Source organism: Pyxicephalus adspersus, chromosome Z, assembly GCF_032062135.1.
Source record: "Pyxicephalus adspersus chromosome Z, UCB_Pads_2.0, whole genome shotgun sequence".
Classification (NCBI taxonomy): Eukaryota; Metazoa; Chordata; class Amphibia; order Anura; family Pyxicephalidae; genus Pyxicephalus; species Pyxicephalus adspersus.
Window position 1 is genome coordinate 60,094,967 of NC_092871.1, and position 20,660 is coordinate 60,115,626.

The 20,660-nt window shown below is 40.9% G+C and overlaps 2 protein-coding genes across 2 annotated transcripts in view; both read left to right on the forward strand.

The window, feature by feature from the left end:
* The window catches only part of CERCAM (cerebral endothelial cell adhesion molecule), a 461,142-nt gene that overhangs the window by 49,835 nt on the left and 390,647 nt on the right, over nt 1–20,660 (forward strand). The gene's annotated exons all lie outside the window — the stretch shown is intronic.
* CFAP157 (cilia and flagella associated protein 157) lies at nt 4,087–13,676 on the forward strand. Its single transcript, XM_072431364.1, has 9 exons — nt 4,087–4,377; nt 5,582–5,853; nt 7,507–7,660; nt 8,194–8,461; nt 9,041–9,171; nt 11,111–11,261; nt 11,722–11,906; nt 13,045–13,207; nt 13,538–13,676. The coding sequence occupies exons 1-9, from the start codon at nt 4,235–4,237 to the stop codon at nt 13,637–13,639; spliced, it is 1,569 nt and encodes a 522-aa protein (XP_072287465.1). The 5' UTR covers nt 4,087–4,234; the 3' UTR covers nt 13,640–13,676.

Below are 20,660 nucleotides of genomic sequence, written 5' to 3' on the forward strand. Positions count from 1 at the left end.
GAGTTGTTGTAGGTTGGTAAACATGTTTGTTTTATTACAGGAGGGCACAACTGCTTAGTGTGGATACTGGGTCACTCCTATGTGTGGTGGGGGGCCAAACGAGTGGAGGTGCGGCCGGAGGGTCAACTGCTAGGATTGCCCAGAGAGGAGGCGACAGTGCACTGGCTGGGTGTTCGTGGCATGCTATGGAGCAGGGTGGTGCCGGAGCTTCGAAGATTTGTGGAATTGGACCAGCACCCGGATGTGGTGGTGATACATGCTGGAGGCAACGATTTAGGACAGCGATCCATGTGGGAACTGATCAGGGATATTAAAATTGATTATTTGAGGATCAGGTTGGAGTTCCTGGGAGTGATCATAGTTTGGTCAGATATAGTGGCCAGAACGAGTTGGAGGGGAGCAAGGTCGGTGGGGAAGCTCAATAAGGCACGGATTAAAGTAAATAAGGAGGTGGCCAGGTTTGTAGCTCGGAATGGGGGGATTGTGGTCAGGCACTGAGAATTGGAGGAGGAAACGTGGAGGTTTCTGCGCAGTGACGGGTTGCACCTGAATGCCATTGGTACAGATTTGTGGTTTTTGGGTCTGCAAGATGGAGTGCAGCGAGCATTTCGGGGGTGGAAGAGCGCTCAGGCATGAGGTATCCTGCCTGAGTGCTGTGGTGGTTGGGGTTTAGGGGGGTAAGAGTCCTGTTGGTCATTTAGGTGGGGCAACCCAGTGGTAGGGTGCCCAATAATGGTGTTATGGTGGGGCCCCTGAGGCGGTGCTGGGCGGCCAGGGGCCTGGTAAAAATGGTGAATTACACTTGGTGGAGTGGACGTTACCCCTTCCTAGACCTGCGGCCCGGTTGGTTAAAAAGTGGAGTTGGATATAGTGCAATAGGGCACAGTGGTTTACAGAATTAGTTATATTTAAAGAAAAATTTAGGCAATTTTGAAATATTATTGTTATGAATATGCTAATGTTATGTTAATGTGATGATAATTTCAATGTTAATTTATGATAATGTATGTTATTTAATGTAACTTATTTCATATGCTATTTAAGATGGTGATTTATTGGTTATTTATTGTTTAATAAAAAGAAGTTTAAAATTTGTGTTAAATAAACGTCTGCTTGTCAGCCATTTTAACCCAAAACAGGTGTCAGTGCTTTTTGAAGAGAAGAGGGAGGGATGGCTGGTAAGCAGGAGGGGGGCGGGTGAATTGAGAAGGTGAGGATAGTGAAAGCTAGGTGTGGAAAAAGGTTGAAAACAAAAAGGTATTTAAGTGCGGGAAATGTTTTTAAGTGAAAAATGGTTAGTGCAAATGGAGGGATGGAAAAGCAAATTGGTTTAAAGGGGTTTGGGCGAGAGGGGGGCGATGATCCGAGCTACCCGAGTCAAGACTGAAAGATGCATGATCGACTTCTGTGCATACAGTGCAATTCTGCTCTATGGAGGGGGGGGCGACAGAACGGCACCCCGCTGCGTTCTCTCCGCTTCACTTTCATTTCAATCGTTCCTCATCTGTCATCTGTGGATGCACCAGGACGGTCATTCGGACAATGAGCATTGTACACAGGTCATATTCTCTTCCGATATCAGCCCTGAGGCAAATAATCTAAAGTGTGTAAGTAGCCTTAATTAAGATTTATGATTGAATAATGGTCTGTTGGTAAGGTAGAAATTCCCTGGGTTGTTTCTATGTAATTCTGTTATTCATTTTACTGTTATAAACTCATGCAGCACATAAAACATTTAGAACAATATTCACATTAGATTGTTCTCACAGATGTGTCAATAAAAGCTTCATCTATAGCAAGATGTTACATAGAAATAGAAAGCAAGGGGATTTTGTATAAGGGCCCACACACCTTCTTTGTACTGGGGCCCGGATTTTCTCTCAGCAAACCTGTCCGTCTATAACGAGATATTACAGGGAAACTGGGGTTCATAGAAAGTAAAGGGATAACTATGTGTGACAGGGTAGCATGATATGATGGTGTGGGAATTAGCTTGACAAATGGTAGGCAACTAGCAGGATTGGATGCCATATAAGGGTTTTATTGAAAAAAAACAACAAAATTGTCCCAAGAGGAAGGCTTAATGTCAGCCGGTTAAACATCAAACACACAAGCACTTATCTTCAGCTGTCCCGTGTCTATAACAGTTCATTTTCAAATATGCAGAAAAACTAGAGTCACCTTGTCTGTAGAGTCTTGTCTCTCTCCCTCTTTCTGTAATCTTGTCTCTCTCTTTCTCAGGAACACTGTGGAGCTGCATGCTCTCAAGCCCTCTCCATTAAGCTGCGTACACACTTCCAATTTTTGTCGTTGGAAAGGATCTTTCACGATCCTTTCAAACGACATAGGACTACATGATGCATGAACGGTGCTGTACATACAGCACCGCTCTGCTCTATGGAGAGGGGAGGGGGAGAGCGACGGAGCAGCACCCTGCTGCGCGCTCTCCCCCTTCCCTTTCATTAGGATCGGTTGTCGTCCATCGTCCGTGGATCCGGCAGGTCGGTCGTCCGGACGATGGACGTCACCGACTGTACACACGGCAGATTTTCGCCCGATAATTGGCCGATGCCGATTATCGGGCGATAAAAATCTGACGTGTGTACGTAGCTTTAGTGTCTTTTCCTCTTCCTCACACAGAGCTCCCTGTCTGACTCCAGATCTGTCTGTGTCTCCAGCACAGTCACTCACACAGGCCACCTGCCTGTGTCTCCAGCACATCACATCCACTGACTGAGCTCCAGGCTCTATATTATATCTCCACCTTCAGTGCTTCCTGATCAATTATCTCCTAGGTAAGAGTCTTCCACCTGCTACTTCCCACAGGATAGGAATCATGTGCAAATATCTCTACTCTCTAGTACCTTTCCTGCTGGTTGCCTACAATGGGTATAACATTTTAATTGGGGGCGGGGGTTTTGGACAGAAAGTTTTTTCCATTGGCTCCCACATTTTCAGTTGGTAACATCCCTCTGTTCCAGAGAAGGTAAGTGGCCAGCCAGCCACTCAGTTCCTCGCACCACAGCACCTGCAGATTTGACTCCATGCGGCAGTGAGCGGTACTGACCGCCTCCCCTGAGCCAGGGTTCCATGGCATGAGGAAGGGGTAACTTCAGCGCCACCTCACCACCAGTCTGAACGCAGCCTTAAAGTTTGTTGAGCGGGCAAATTTATATTTGAGGCACCACAGCGCACAGACAGTTGGCCGTACCCTAATGCTCAATGCAATGGAGGTGGCCCCCAGGGGTCCCTAATATGCAAACTCTATTTGGGCACCCTGGTCTTGAAATAGCCAATCACTATAATTTTTATTTCATATATAAGTGTAGATAACCCGTTTTTTTTTTCAATTTTTTTGTAAAACTCAAAAAGGAAAAACCCCCTCTTATTCTGTCATTATTCGCGCCACAGTACTAACTGAATGTGAGAGCCGAGCCTCCTGGGATATGCATGTCACAAATTCCAGGAGGCTTGGGCTCCGAGAACAGGCATGTGCAGAAGGGACTTTTCTGTCATTGAAAGAAGAAAGATGGCGATACCACGCATGCGCAGTATTATTAGCATTTTTTAATTTTGACAAATACAGCGGCATATGTCACAGATATGTGCCAGCAAATTTTTTTTTTTAATTTTTACTTTAGGTCTACTTCAATGAGAAAAGATCCCTAATTGTTTTTAGGATTTTATGATTGAGACCCCCATCTGGCAAAGTGTTATGTTCAGGGGGCTGAAAGAAGGTTTTGTATCAGCTCTAGGAGGTCCCCTGTGTACCCTGAAAATGTCACGTTTGTACAACAATGGGCGTAGGAGTAAGAAAGGTTTATATATTGGGATAATACCAGCAGAGGGGACACAGATCTCATACTGCTGGTATAGGAAAATAGGATTTTTTCACAGTGCAAAATGAGCAGGTAACAACACAGCTGTTCTCCAAGTTCTTTAGAACACGCCCACTCTTGGGGAGTTGAAACTGAAACAGAATCCGATAGAAAAAGATAAGAGATGCGCGCGCAGACAAAGGAGAAACGGCTAATGTTTACGTCATTGTACACGCACAATCAGCAGGTAGTACGCATTCCTAAAGTAGGATTATCCCATAGAATCTCTCACCTTTTATCCCCTCCCATTGGGGGAGTGTAAGTCTCCCAGTGTGTCCGGATCTTCCCTCATGGTTGCTTAGTAGCGAGACGCTGTAAACGGTGAAAGCGGAGGGCAGAGATTGGAGACGGGCATCATGTCACCCAAAAGGAAGGGCAAAGGTAGCGCGGCCGGGAAGAAGGAGAGGGCAGATGCGGGGACAAAGGTGGAGCCTCTTACCGAGGAGAGTAAAGAGTTCTATCAGCTCCAGATCCGGGACTTGGAGCGGCGCCTGGAGAGGTGATGCAGGGATTTTGGCATAGGGGGTTAGTGCTCAACCCAGGAATTTTTTTGAGCCGGGTGGGAAGAAATTGTAGGCGGGTGGCATCCCCTGTATTGTGACCCAACTCTTCAGTAGCCACATAAAAACAGCTGGGTGGTTACTGAAAGGTCCCGGGTGGTGCGCCCAGCTAAAAGGGGCTGGACAGAACACTGGGGGGCAGAGGACATGAGGGGAGATAGCTTCAGTGGAGAAGGGGACTACAAGTTCTGGCATTCACTGACAGGTACAGAAGAACTGCAGGTCCAGCGTTAACTGAGACTTGTTGTTGGTCTACAAGCACCAGAATTTTCTGATAGAGGTCAGAAGAACTACAGGGACCAACATTTCCTAAAATATGTCTGATAGCTTCTGCATATGGAGGAGATCCCATAGTCCGGCTAGGTTGTGATTGGGTTAGGTACATGACATGATATCACAGTCCACATACAGGTTTTTTCCACTGTAAAATGTAAACAATCCATACAGCCGATGCATTTTGGGGGGCCAATTGTCACCTAGACCGGAAGTGAGGAGATTTGATCATAATTGCAGATTATGGGGAGACTCTGGGGGTGTCAGCAGCACAGATCACATCTGCTTTGTGTTGGTGGTTGGTGTTGTAGGAGACACCTAAATTGGCCCTGTCTGTTGTGAAAAAATGAAACCACAGGATGCAGTAGTGATATAAGAATCTTCAAAAGTAACCTTCGGAACCTCAAGGCAGGCATCTGACTCACCAGTGTGTCAATGGAGAAGGACCCCCTGCAGCTGATTCGTCCCATGTCCTCATTTACTGGAGCTCAGTCCTGTTTTTTTTTCACCTGGTAGTGCTAAAACTCCTTTCCTATTGTATCTTTTGTATTGTATTGTATCTATTGAGTAGTAGTGTTGTCACCATAGGTTGATTCTCTGATTAGGATTTACAAACCCCTCCCTCCTTCCCATCTAAATAACCCAAGGGAAAGTTATTCTGCACAGAAGAGCTTACAGCTTACCGAGGAGAGCTGACAATGTTGTTCCTGTTCAGTGAAGAGGAATTTACAAAAATACTGGAACTCTGGCAGGATCAACAAGCATGTTTGGCACTTGTAGAAAATAAAACCAATGCATCTACTACATCTAAGAACTTGTAAACTGAATTAAAGGTTTATGTGTGCTCTAACTAGGTTTTTTTACACTTAGGTATCAGAACAAATGGGATGAAATTTGTGCAAAGGAGAGCCAGTTTCAGGCGCAGTTCGAGCTGCTGTCCAGTGACAAGAAGGAGATCGTGTCATTTTTCAAGCGAACACTCAACCAGCGCATGGATGAAATTGCTGACCTTAATGATCAGCTGACCGGCCTCAAACAAGCCAAAGATGCAGAAAAGGAGGCTTATGAGGCACAGCTGGCCCAGGTACGGAGTGAATTCCAGGAGAACATGGACCGTCTTACTTCAGAGAACATGCTGCTGGGTAAGGTTATCCTCCACATTCACATTTCATTTACAAGAACGCTCCTTGTGTGTTTTTGATAATGGTTTTACCCTCCATAAGCCATCATACATTGCCTCTTCTGGCACCCCATAATCGCCTCTCTGTCACCTCTTCCACACAACTAGCTCTGAGCATGTTTGGGTTATACTCTTCCATGTACTGGTGCTCTAAACTGGTTGAGCTGCGGATAGGGGAATTCTCAGTCCCCTATCTGTGTCATGGACGGATATCAGGGGGTTTGATTAACCCTAGTTCATCTCCATTAAAATGTTACCACTCAGAAAAAGGTATGCTATCATATAATTGCAGTACTTTGCATTTCTTTTGCCTGTCATATCCTACATACCCTGTCTGCACTTTGCATATACTATCATAGCAACATACCTGTCCCTGGTTGTTAAAAAAAGTTAATATAGCAGTCTCTACCTGCTTTCGCCGTAACATTACATCCACTGCTTTTCCCCCCTGTACTCCTCACCTGCACTTACTGCCTATTTTCATATACTCTGTACTCCTCTCTTGCATATACCCTATCATAAATCATGTACTTCTTTCCTACCAAAACTGCCCATATGGTTTGCATTTCTTTACAACTTCCACCGAACTCTGTTATGGTGTGCACTCCTGTCCTGCAAATATTTCTGACTGTCATACCCCCTTTACTAACTCCTTGATCATACTGGCCACTGTCATATGCTTTGTACACCTTTCCTGTATATACTGCCTACTGTGACACCCTCCTTCTGCCTGTAGATACCATGACTGTCATATCCTCCACACTTCTGTCCTGTAGATACGTTTCCTTTCATATTCTCCATACTCATGTCCTATAAATATTGTCACCAGGATTTGCAAACATTCCTGGGTTGCAGGGCTATGTTCTCTTTAGCTCCTGATACTATTTCTTATATATAGTATTTCTGTACATTTGATTCTTAACTATGATTGTTTAAACTTGAAGTAAACTATTGAATTGCTCATATAAAAAAATAACCAGGCTTATATGCTATCCCATAGTTTCTTTCAGACATGGATGGACTTTAAATAGAAACCCAAAATAGCCAAAGTTCAATTAAATTGCTGAATTTCTCTCCTAATCCAAGCAAAACCTGGATTAATAATTAGTTTTCACTCACACTGAGGAGGTGGGCATACTAGAAAGTAAGTAATGGAGGTAATTAACTATATCTCAATCAAAGGTTGTTGGGGATTATGACAGCACATACATAGTGTTAAACATTGTATAGCATAACAATATGAACACTGAGGATGAACCCAACTACAAGGAATATTAAGGGAAAAGTATCAGCTTCTTCTAATGTCATTCGGTAATTGCTCCAGAAACCGATACCGAAGTGGTAAAGCAGCAGAAACAAAGAATGACTGCTCTTGCTGCCATCAAAAAATGTTGAAACACACTTCTCTTCGAGGATTTAGGAGAACCTGTACATAGCGAGCAGAAGGGGTATAAGGGGTATAAGTCTGTGTTTTTATGATTGTGAAAGGTATACTGGACTTGAAATCTTTCCAGGGGTGGAGACTTAAAAAAGGTCTGAAAAAGTCAAATGGCAGTTTGTAATCTAGGAAAACTTGTCGCAGAAGAGTGATGGGTCTTTTTTGCCTTTTTTGCAGCTGGTAAACTGGCTTCCTTGGAGGAGTTCAGGGTACAGAAAGAGGAATTGATGGCCAAGTTTGCTTCATTGGAGGAAAAATTAAGAATTCAGGAAGAAGAACACAAAGAAATGATGTACAATCTGGAGAAGAAGGCTGTACTTGATAAGGACAGGTCAGCTCTTCTGTAAAGTCAATTCATTTTATTGAAAGATCCTAATATAGGTAAAGTTTCTCCTTCCTTTTGAACATCTTGAGGCAAGCAAGGGAGGTATCAACTTGCTGGATTTTTTTTACCATATATACCAAAACCATTTCAATGGTATATATACCACACTAAAAGGGAGCAAAGAAAAGAAGCTCATCATTGAGGTTTACAGACGCTTTATCAATTAGCTTCCATACAGTTCTTTTTTTAGATGACTACATCTCAGAAAAAAATTTACAAATTTAAAATGTATTTAAGTTTCTTGTGTATATTTATAAATTTATATAGAAATTGTGTATACAAGAATTCTATTTTCAAATCCTCAAACATATAAAAAAGCAGTACTGGGTATCCAGTCTAGGAAAGTCGCACTAGTAAGAATGCTTTTCGAAGATGAAAGTTGGATAATCTGGTGTTGCTATTGGTTATACCCCAGGTTCTGTGTAAGCGTATGGATTTATAATATAGATAAGGTTTTTTACACCTTGATTATCTCACAGGTTAAAGAGGGACATGATTCAGCGCGTGAATACCGTGGCAGCTGAATTCCGCCGAGTGTCCAACAACCAGATGACAGAGACTACAAAGCGAGCCATCCGTGAGAATGTAGCTATCAGTTCTCAGCTGGCCAAGGTGTCAGATAAAAGCATGGAGCTTATCAACGAGAATGACTTCCTGAAAGTGAAAGAATCTGAACTCCTCAAACAGCTGTCAGTGCTGGAGGAGAATGAGCAGGAACTGGTGAAGAAAAGTCTCAGCAACCAGAAGGTAAATATTATCTCCAACATTGCTGTAGTTATACATGTAAAGTGTAGTCCTAGAGACAGTAAAATCACAGCATAAATCACATCAGTCATATGTGTAAAGTGTAATTGTAGAGACAGTATAATCACAGAAAAAAACAAAAATCATACAGTCACACATGTGAAGTTTATTTCTAGGAGACTATTTATTAAGCTGTGAATCTGATATTCCCTGAAACATCCCCTGGTTGGAGAATCAATTACTGCCTTTTAAAAACCTGGACCTGGATGTGAATGTTTTATTCACATAGAGACAGTGTTCAGAGATGGACTTATATATAAGTAAGTATAATTACAGCACAAACCTCATCTATAGGTTGCTAAAGGGTGAATGGGTCAAATAAAAACTCTAGAACTGTATTCTAGCAAAGATTTCCTTTATTTAGCAACAGATCTCCTACTCAAACCTATTTCATACAGATCACCTGCTCAAATAACCTTTCAGTAATCGACACTATGGAATGATAGAGTCTCATTACTAATAATAAACACCACTTTATTTTTGAGGAATTTTCTTTTCCCTTATATCCATGTAACATTGTAGGTGATCCGCATGTTAACTGAGAAGTGCCAACAACAGCAGGAGATGTTAGACATGGCTGCCCAGAAGGAGCATGAACTTCATGAGCTGCACCTAGAGCATCAGGCCCTACAGGAAGATACACAAACCCTCAGGTGACCACTAAAATCAGCACAATGCCAGTTTTTTTCTTTTGCAACATAAAAAAATAAAAGGAAGATGGTCATTGTTGACTGAAGAAAACTTTTTTTAATTTCTTTGTTATACACGATACTTACCTACAACATTGTAAAGGTCTGTAGTTACCCAACACACAAGACATTTATGGTAATGTTTTATTAGCTATGACTGAAGGCCATTTTAGTTGTCAGATTTGTAAGGTTTTCCCATGCCATCTGTTATAGAAGGTTAACAGCTGAGTTGTTGCTAAATACACTGCCGAAATACATATATTTATAGAAACCTTCTGTTAAGGACAAACTACTCCAGTCCTCTGTCTGAAAAATGCACTAGAAAGGTAGTTTCATGGGTGCAATCCCAAAACAAGTAAAGTTTCTCTTTAACTGCTGACATGTTTTTTGGTAAACTTTGCTTCTTCTAGCCTTGGCTAATAATTTATACTGGCAATGTGTTGAATAAAGCTTGGACTGGACATAGCAGTTTTATGGGCTCTGCCTCATGAAACATTAGTAGTTTTCTGTTGGGAAATAAAAATAATGTACCTTAAAAACTCACAGGTTGGAGGACTTGTGACTTTATGGGCCAAGTGGTGGATTGCATTTTCATGGATTACAACATCCATTATAACTAATATGCACTGCATGCCGCAGCCATGTGTGTAAGAGATGCAAATTGTTAACAGAGTGACTAAAAATGGCTGAAATTTGAACACTGGAAAGGTTGTTTTGGTAGCATCAAGGTGACTACGGTTTGAGACAAACTGCTGTAATAGTGTATATTTGCTCCTAGCATACCGTATTTTTCGGACCATAAGACGCACTTTTTTCCCCCCAGAAGTGGGGGGAAAAAGTCCCTGCTTCTTATGGTCCAAATGTATCAAAATGTATCCTTCCCAGCTGCTGTCCCGTCCCCCCTCTGCCTTTTCTCCTGTCTCCAGCGCGGCCAGAGTGACTGTGTCTCCTGTATCTTGCTCCCGGCGTCCTGTCACTCTCAGCATGATTGGCTGACAAAGTCATGCTGGGAGCATTCTCCCAACATGACTGTCAGCCAATCATGCTGAGAGTGTTCCCTGAATCACTCACAGCACACATAGTAAAATCACATATACGTACACAACACAAACACAATGTAAATAAATGCTGCTGTTTACTTTACAGGGTTTATTACATGTGTTTATGACTGTGATGTTGGTTTTTAATGCACATAAAATATTTTAGGACACTATTTGTTTCAGAATCTTTTTTTTCTTCATTTCCTTTCTCTAAAAAACCGGTGCGTCTTATGGTCCAGTGCGTCTTATGGTCCGAAAAATACGGTATGTGGTAATCATGGATGCCTTTACCTACACAAAGCAAGATACAATACCAACTTAACATTTTACTCTTAGTACATACAGAAGATGTTCTTTTAATAATATGTTATTTCTATAAAGCAGGGGTGCCCACACTTTTTGCTTTGCGAGCTATTTTTAAAATGACCAAGTCAAAAATATCTACCAACAATAAAAATGCTAAACATATATTTATTTATATATATATATATATATATACGGTGTATACTTTATATTTAAAATATATATTGTTTACCCTGCATACCAGCATGAACATGTATGGCACAATACAATTCTGTACATTTTTGGCCATTACCCTACTCCCATGACGTCCTAAACTGAATGGAATCAGCCAAAGTTGCATAGTCCGGACAGTAGTTGCTAATAGCCAGCCTCAAACAGACTTCTAAATGATCATAAGTCATGGTAGAATGGTATTTGGACTTAACTCCTGTGCGCAGTAGAGTTTATTTTGAAAGGCAGGGCTTCGCGATCTGCTCGCGTTGCCTTTGCGATCTACCGGTAGATCGTAATCCACCTGTAGGGCACCCCTGCTATAAAGCTTCAGTGTGTTTTTTTTTCAGACAGAGAATGGTGCATCTGGAAGAAGAGGTACATAAATTAATGGCAGAAAAGAACAAGGCAATTGATCAGCTCGAATATGAGAAGCAATTGAGGTTGTCAATGAAGAAGGTCTTAAGTGAGGCAGCCTTGTCTCTAAAGGATGTACTTATGGTATGAACAGTAAGATATTTAAATTATTGAAATATGTAGGGAACAGTGTGCTTTACAAATGTGCTATCTACCCTGCCAGCTTTGGGACCTGAAGCTGGCGCAGTGTGTTGATAATGAATAATGATGATTCTGAAAAAAATTAAGACCATACACATGACCTGTTAATGTCAAATAACCTGCACTACCCCAATCACAGTGCTCCACCTGTTCCACTGAGCTGAGAGGGGAGCAGGTCACTTGACATTATCTGCTTCTATCACAAAGATTTCTCTGCAATGTCTACACATCATATAATGGGTCCACATTCAACTCTTGCTAGTAGGGCCACAAAAAAATATGCTGTAATATGTCTCAATATTTTTGTGCATGTGGTTGTTCTGTAATATTACAACAGTGGTCCAGGAAAGGTTACATTATATACATCTGTTCTTACCTATTGTCACTATTTTTATCTGTGCAGGAGACTCCCAAAAAAGAGAGGGGGGACACAGAAGCCGCATTATCAGCAAGACGTAACCAGCTTTTGGAGAAACTCTTGGCACTGCTCAACAGTGCGGCTACATTAGGTTTTGGGCCAGCTTTAGATGACTTCCAGAGCAGAGATTACCAAATTATGTATCATCAGATGACACCTAAGACCAACAGGTACAGTTTGTGAGTAGAACATGCACCACATAGTTTGTTACATAAGCACAAGGTTCACATTTCTATCTTCATTATGTTCCTTAGTCCTCATGTAAGTGATGTCTAAAAGACAAAAAAATAATTTCCAATTAGGTTTTTGACCTTATTGTTTTACCAGGCTAAGAAACTTGACTAGTTTGATTAGAGGAGCCTGGTGGTAGATCCTGGCTTGGCAGCATACCAGTAAATCATGGTGTAGAACACCATCAGACAAAAGCAAATAGCAGGATGGTCTGCAAGCTTGTAAAGCCCAGTTCCTCCCTATTTTTTCTAACACTAAACCCTCATGAAATCCCCAGTCTAGGAGAGCTGATGTCAGGCACTCAGTAAAAGTCTCCAGGACCTTTTTTACTTACAGTTTCCCTTTTGCTTTACCTGTACAGTAACCAGCATTTGATAAGCTGTGTGAGCAGTGTAGAATGATTGGCCTCAAAACTTCTGATACAGCCAAGCCACTCTGAAAGTAACTTTGTATGCCTATTGCAGTTTTCCCGAATGCTCAGCTAAAACCTAATACGATAGCTTAAAAAACCTAGAGTTTATAAAAGTTTGTGTTGAGGTTTTAGAGTAATTATTGTTTATAGGAAAAAAAAACACATAATAGTATAAAATATTCTGGTAGTTATTATTGCTAGCAAAACTCATGTTTTTTTTATTTATTACACATTGATAGACCACTACTTTCAGCACTTTTTTGCTGTTCGGTTGTGGAAGGGCCTTGAATTTACACTAAGGTCCTTAGTTATACCATAGTGAAAAAGACTGTGGGCAAATGTAGGTTAGCTGGAAATGTAGGGTTGAACATGAGTTATCTGCACTATTGCTCTTTTTTGGCAACTTTGATCCACAAAGGCTGGCCAGGAAGAGTGAACTAATTATACTGATAGCTCTCTTGCTGCCTGTCGTTGATTAGGCATATTTTATGTTAGGCTCAGTGATAGCATTGTCACAGATGACACTGCCAGGTTTGAAATGTTAACATAGGGCCCCCTTATGCTTAAATTTTTTTTTGTGTTAATTGTTTTGATCTCCAATTTAGGACAGTGTTTCAGACACATCATAGGGACACTGATTGTAGATAAATTGTGGTTTCTTTTAGGCACCTTGTGGCACCTAACTTGAAAGGTCCGGGTGTCGTTCCTCATTATCGGATAGGAGATCTGGGACTGGTACCGAGACAAGACACCGCTGGTGTCAAAATTGGAATGCTTTCTAAAACTACAAGACTTGGACCTATACAAGCTAATCCAGGTGCAGCAAAGGTAGGCCTCTATGTATGATAATGTTAGCTGTAAATATGCATGTACATAATTAGAAAGATACAATTGTGGAATGTCTCAAATCCAAAAAATGTCTCGAAACCAGAGTGAATTGCAGCCTCATTTTGATTTTGACCTATTCCCAGTGTATCAAAGTTATAGCCCCATATGTGACCTTTATGTTAGCTGTCCATGCATATACCGTAATCAGAAAGACAAAATTATGAAATTTTTTGTCATCAGAGTGAGAAGCAGCAATTAGTGTAATTTACCATTCAGTAAGAATTTTGAATATAGAAAAAGATAGCATATATGTTTGTGTTCTTCTTTCAGGTTCTACTATCAATAAGCCAGGAGGCCAGACTACCCAAACAGAGTGCATTACCAGGATTCCCTTTTATATCTGGCAGCAAGCCACTTCTTTTAGCTAAGTGATTATGACAAACGTACAATAAATAATATATTAAATATATCAGTGATGGTGGAGTATTTTGTGATATTCTGGCACCAGATATTATTATATAATAGATAGTAGAAGCAAGGTGGTTAATTAGAAAAATATCATACAAAACAGTTATACAAGTGAAGTATGTGACCACAGGCTGACATGCACCTCACCATACAGACAGTGGGCTTCATTCTGTACCATATAGCCGCATTGGAGCTGAGATTTGCCTGAACAATAAACCAGAATGTTTGGTGAATGAGCAATCCATCATGTGTCTGCTTTATTATGGTTAAATTGTGACCAGGCTACACAAGGACAGTGCAATTCCTACACATCATGGGATTGCAAGGCGACTGTGCATGGCTCCTCGGGGGAATACTTTTTAACTGGATCTTCCTTTTCTCGGCTCTTCTACCAAACGGGAGAGCACCTACATTCCCCGAGGACCGCTGGGTGGGACGATCTTTTTCTGTGGATTTCTGCCGGCAACACACCCGGAGCCTAAGCTCCAGTCGAGCACTGCACACCACACAGCCGGCGCCATCTTGCCTGACCTGCAGCAGTGCACACATACCAGCAACGAGCCACAAGAACTACCAGGGACAGATAAACCACCAGGATTGTCCCTCAGATTAAGGGACCCAGTAAGAACACGCCCTGGGAGCCTCCTGACCGGCTTGGAGGGGTGAGTGTTTGTCTTCCTCTCCCACTTACTGAGTGGGGAATGAGCAATCTCCATTCAGTTAAGCCTGCTACACACCTTCTGGCACAGGCATCAAAGATTACACTGTAATAATACAGCACAGATCATTATTGATGCATCTTCAAGTCATTACTACCCACTGTTTATTATTCACATTGCTGGCCTGTCATTTAGCCGAGTGGCTCCAGGCATGGATAAATACATGGGAAACATTCATCTGTGACAATTCCTAAACAACATCCCTGGCCCAAGCTTTACGGTTCACAGATGTCTAGTGTGACCCCTTTGTTATTCTCTCCATCTTTCCCAAAGTTGCTACCAATGCAGTCTTCCCAACATCTACCACCCATGGATATTGAGGCATCACAGCTGCTTTCGGCGCCAGATTCCACAGCAGCAGAGGTGTTCAAATTGCTCTTACCATACCATGAAATTGGAACAAAGGGTGAGTGACTTGGAGGACTGGGTGTTGGAAACACAAGGAAAACTTAATACTCAAAACGCGCTAATCTCCTTTTTAGACGAAAAATTGGTAGACCTGCAAAATAAAAATAGACGCTCCAATTGTGTATCATTGGCATCCAAGAAAATTGGAAAGGGCAAGATCTCTGTAAATTTATTACAGTGAACATGCCATTGGCCCTTATTCTCCCACCTCTTACCCTAAGAGCCTTGGAACATGCGCAAAGAGTAGCTCTGGAACACCCTGCGCAATATCGGTGACCCAGACCAGTGATTGCAAAAATTTTTCACTCTATGGATAAGGAGACACCACTAACCGCCTACAGTAAACCTTAAGTGTGAACTAAAGGTGGTAGAAAGTAGGATTTTATTGTTCCAGGATTTTTGGGCTTTGGTGGCTAAAAGACACAAACATTTTAGACCTGCATGCCGCCTTTTAGCGGAGAGCAGAATTAGATTTGCCTTGATGTATCCAGACAATCTCAGAGTTATGTGGAAGGAATAGTCCAAACTGTTTGAAGATCCACAGCCAGCAATAGACTTCAACCAAGATCAACGCGACTCTCAGGATACATAAGGGGTTCCACTGCTATAGGATGATATTTCATATTTTTGTCCTGCTGGCTTTCTATAGATACCTTGGAACACTGGAGTACCTGATTTGGAGGTTCATGATTTATTTGTTTTGAATAAGTACTTTTATACACTTAAGTATTTTATATTAAGCAATTTTTCTATGACTAATGTAAATTTTTTACTTCTTTATGTGGACGATCACCCCACTGCCTGGAGCAGACCGCAGGTAATCCGGTTTAATTGCTCTACAACTCTCTACAACTAACTGGTGTAGATTTTTTTGATTGTTACTTTGTTGGGTGGTAAATGTTGTCTGTTTAAAATTGATAAGTGGCGAATGGTCATGCTAGAATTGCCCTTTTGAAGGGTTGTTGCTTTGGCTTCACCTTGCTGGGATTGAGGAAGTTCCCTGCCAAGATGGGATTATTTAAATATTGCACTGTCTGGATACCACCATGACAACCCAGCCCCTACTTCTTCCCATGTAACTATTAGCCCCAAACAAAATTATGTTTATTATCCTAGAACGTGGCTGGTCTCAATAGTCCTCAAAAACGTAGGAAAGTCCTGCTACATTTAAAACGTAAAAAACAGATTTTTCCTACAGGAGACTCAGTGGGAAAAAAGGTGATATTGCCACTACCTACTTATCTAAAAAAGGGGAATGGCGATTCTTCTGAATAACCCCCCGCCCCCTACAAGATTATTTCTTCGGTCTTGGATGAGGACAGTCGATATGTGGTGGTGGTGCTAGATATAGCTTGCCAAAAGTACTCATGTTGCCCCTAGTGGCAATTCTACCTCATTCTATGTGCACTTAATGCAAAAATTTCTTAAGAAGAATTACCCCAATTTGATAGTGGCAGGGGATTTCAGTGCAACAGTTGATGATACCCTTGATCGTTCTAGCACTGCCCAAAAAGTTCCAGGGGGCGGCCTCTTCAGGTGTGCGACAATTATAACTCAACATCTGCTACTTATTAGCAGAAGTTCCCAACATTGAGTTTTTTAACCATATGCCACATCCCGATACAAATTACAACTTTAATACTTCAAAAAATTTAGGACTTTTAAGGCACCATCTAGTTCAACATTTCTCTATCCAAAAAAACTCTTTAACTATATATTTTAATACATTTATTTTAATAAATATGACCAAATCATCCTATAAAAAACATTTTATTTTAAAAACAACATAAAAGTACTAGCATGCATACATACTAACAGAGACATGCTATCTTCAATGCGTTTCGTGGATCGCGTCCACTTCCTCAGGAGGAGAGAGAACTGTAAATAAAAACATTACAGTGATGACATGGCCAAATACAAACATATGTTCAATTGCATGCATGTATGTTGCATGTACCCAAATAAAATACATGTAAAAACAATAAAAAACGTCAAATTATGGACATTAAACTATATAGTCTTTAGTAGTTTACCACATTGTATTTACATTTAAGTGAAAAGTTATATATATTACCTTATTCAACATGTGATATCCACACTTGTGTACAAAAAATGCACCTAAAACAATTAGTGAAATAGTTAAAAGAAATCAAAATATGAGTACCTAATTTCCAATAGGGTTGCTGTGAGCTTCCAAATTCACACCATTAATGCTGCCCCTTTATATTTATAATGCATTATATCAACATTTACTTTTTTATATTTACATAGAGAACATAAACACACAACCACTTATTCAACAAAATACCCACACTTGCGTCAAAGCGCAATGCGCCTGAACAAAGGAACTACTAATGAAAAAATTAGATGGAATATAAGTACTTTATTCCCAATATGGCTGCTGTGCGCATCCAAAGTCACACTTTGGTATTGCTGCCCCTATGTTTGATCATAACAATATGCGCATGTATTTTACCTTTTTACATAGTGGGGCCATATATACTCCCTTCAAGCTTCACAGCTCCAAAGATCAAAATCAACAACCAACACCCTCACGCCTCACGAGTGTACAAATCCCCAGCTGCAACAATTTGCACATCCCTTCACCCTTTGTATCTTCCGCTAATTAACGGTATTTTGCATGGTGCATAAACTTTTGCCCGAACAGTGGAAGTGCGGCTTCCGCATAGGTTGCAAAGCCGTGTGCACCATGTTAACTAGGGGAACGTCATTGTCCAGCAAGGTGCACGTAGCTTCCTCCCAAGGAGCCTATCTAAAAATAGGACACCCCTAAGGATGACAGTCAGTAGGGAACATCCGAGACAATTGTCACCACCCAGGGGGCCCCTGCGTCATACTGGGCTTAGGAATGCAAGGATCCATGGTGCAATGTAAAAATCTTAGTTAATTTTTCAAATCATGCAAGGTAAAAAAAATATATATAACTTTTTTTATTTGCATACAAAGTATTAAAATAAAATAGCTTTGTATTGGCTACTCGGCTGAATTTTACAGATTACTTTAGGATGGTACTGTGCACCTCTTAACAGATGTTTACAAAACTTTACTTCAGCAACACAACCAGATTTCAATTACACATGATTCTGATCCCTAAAGAGGGCAAGGATCTTTCTCTGGTTTCATCTTATAGGCCGATATCGCTTCTGAATTGTGATTTTTAAAATATTGTCCAAATTTTTGGCCGATAGGCTACAACAATTTTTCATTCAGTATATATACAAATCGCCCCACACCATGCTGTTGATCAACGGATCCTTGTGCTCCCCAGTATAAATGACCAGAGGTACCTGTCAAGGCTGTCCACTGTCCCTGTTGTTGTTTTTATTTAGCTCTGGACCCCCTATTGAGGCTGCTTGAACAATCTTCTGAATTTGAATTTGGGGGGGGGTCAGCAGCGGAAAAAGGACTGGGGGTTCTGGTAGATCATAGACTTAATAACAGCATGCAATGCCAAGCTGCAATATCCAAAGCCAGCAAAGTACTTTCTTATATAAAAAGAGGAATAGACTGCAGAGATCGAGACATAATCCTGCCCCTGTACAAAGCATTGGTCAGACCACATCTGGAATATACAGTCCAGTTATGGGCACCAGTTCACAAAAGGACATTGTGGAATTGTAGACAGTGAAGAGAAGGGCAACTAAACTATTAAAAGCAATGGAGGAGCTCATCTATGAGGAAAAATTAGCTGAACTGAATCTATTCTCCCTTGAGATGAGACGTTTAACGGGGGATATGATCACCCTGTATAAATATATAAACTGTCCATATAGAGAACTCTCCTCCTGATTTTTCACTTTGAGATCATTACAAAGAACAAGAGGGCACTCTGCGTCTGGAGGAAAAGAAGTTTAAGCTCTAGATAAAGAAGGGATTCTTTTTCACGGTCCGTGAAAATGTGGAATAGGTCCTCCCAGGAAGTAGTTTCAGCAACTACCGGATTGCTTAAGAAAAACCTGAATGTTTTTCTAGAAGCACAGAATATAGCTGGGTAATAAGGGTTTAAAGTAAAAATACCAGCGACCCTTGATCCAGGGAACATCTGATTGCCTCATGGAACCAGGAAGGAATTTTTTTCCCGTTAAATTGCAAATTGTGCCAGGATTTTTTTTTTGCTTTCCTCTCAACCAACTATGTTCATAGGGTTTTATATCTGGGATATGTTTATTTCCCTAGTGGTTGAACTTGATGGACTTTGATGTCTGATGACTGTTTTTCTTGACTCTGTTTTTCAACCTGACCTACTATGAAGAGAAGGTATTCTTTTAGGTAATAAAACAGTGAAAATCACAGCATTCGGAGACGATTTACTTCTATATATAGCCAAGCTAAAACCAGTCTGCCGGCTATTTTAAGCCTCCTAGCATGGTACGTAGCGATATCGGGCTATTCAATAAACTTAAAGGTCTTGGATTGGTCTATCTGTTGCACCTCAAGATTGTTTATGAATATGTAAATAGATATGTATATGTATATAAATTAAACTGTTTGAATGACTAGCTATTATTTGTGCATGAACCTTCTTTAATTGAATATCTATATGCATTGATAGGAATATAATTTCCATATTTATGCAGATAAAATATAGATAAAATATACCTAAATAACATATCTGACTAACTGTGTTAGTCCCAGATGGAATCATTTATATCCCATTGTCTGGTGTAAAGAAAAACTACAATATCTAGGGGTCCAAATCTCAAAACTTTTTTGCACTAATATTCAACCACTTTGGGGATCTAAGAAAGCCCAGCTACATAAGTGGTCTTCCTTTACTCTTGATCCTATCTGGGAAGATTAAGTCAATATCAAGATCAAAATATTATTGTTCCCTAAGCTTCTATATACTTTGCAAATTTTACCGATCTTGCTTTGTCAACAGGATTTGAAAGATCTTGATAAAGTGTTTCGATCTTTTATCTGTGGAGGCAAACGAGCTAGTGAGCATGCATATTTTGCACCAACTGGGTAAAAATGGAGGGTTTAATTTCCCTAATGTGGAGCTCTATAATTGGGTGGCACTAACATAAAATATCAGAGACTGGCTGCTTGATAAACATGCCTACACACCCCCGATATTAGGTCAACAAATGTTACCTGATTTTGCCCTTAAATATATTTATATTTTTTTGCCCTTAAATATATGCTGCATATGCATCGAGAATTACTCCCACCCACTGTAGAGCAAAATCCGCTTTTTATTTTCTAGCTAGCAGGCTTGGCATAAAATTAGAGGTCGCTTTTTGCTGAAAAGCCATTCGTCCCTGTATCTCCCGCTAAATAGTAATCTGGATCTCCCACTTTTTTTTTCAGGGGAAGGTTAGAAAGGGATAACCAGGAATTGCAATGGATGACACTTAAGTCTTGTATTAATAGTTTTACAAAGAAACCTGTCTCACATGCCAAGTTGTTAGGATTCTATGCTTGTGACACAGTATCTGGCAACTTGTTACTTATAGAAGGCTTACATTTGGTTTAGCAGCAGCTTCTTTGGTCCCCTGTACACCCTGAAAATTTCACATATGTATGACAATCAGTGAAAGAGATATGAGGATTTATACATTGACATAATAACAGCTGCATGAACACAGATACAGCTCTCATGCTGCTGCTGGGATTTTCTCAAAGTACAAAGTGGGCAGGGAGCAGCTCCCCCTCCTGGTAGCTGGATCTCATAGAGAAACATCTCTAGCACCCCATTCCCTGGAAGACAACTGAGCAGAGAGGGTCGGATCTAATAGCTCAGCAGGCCCAATGTGGTTCGGGATGTGGCCTACGAGCCGTAGGTTTGGCACCCCTGGTTTACAGTTTATGGCTACTTTCATGTCAGCATCTGT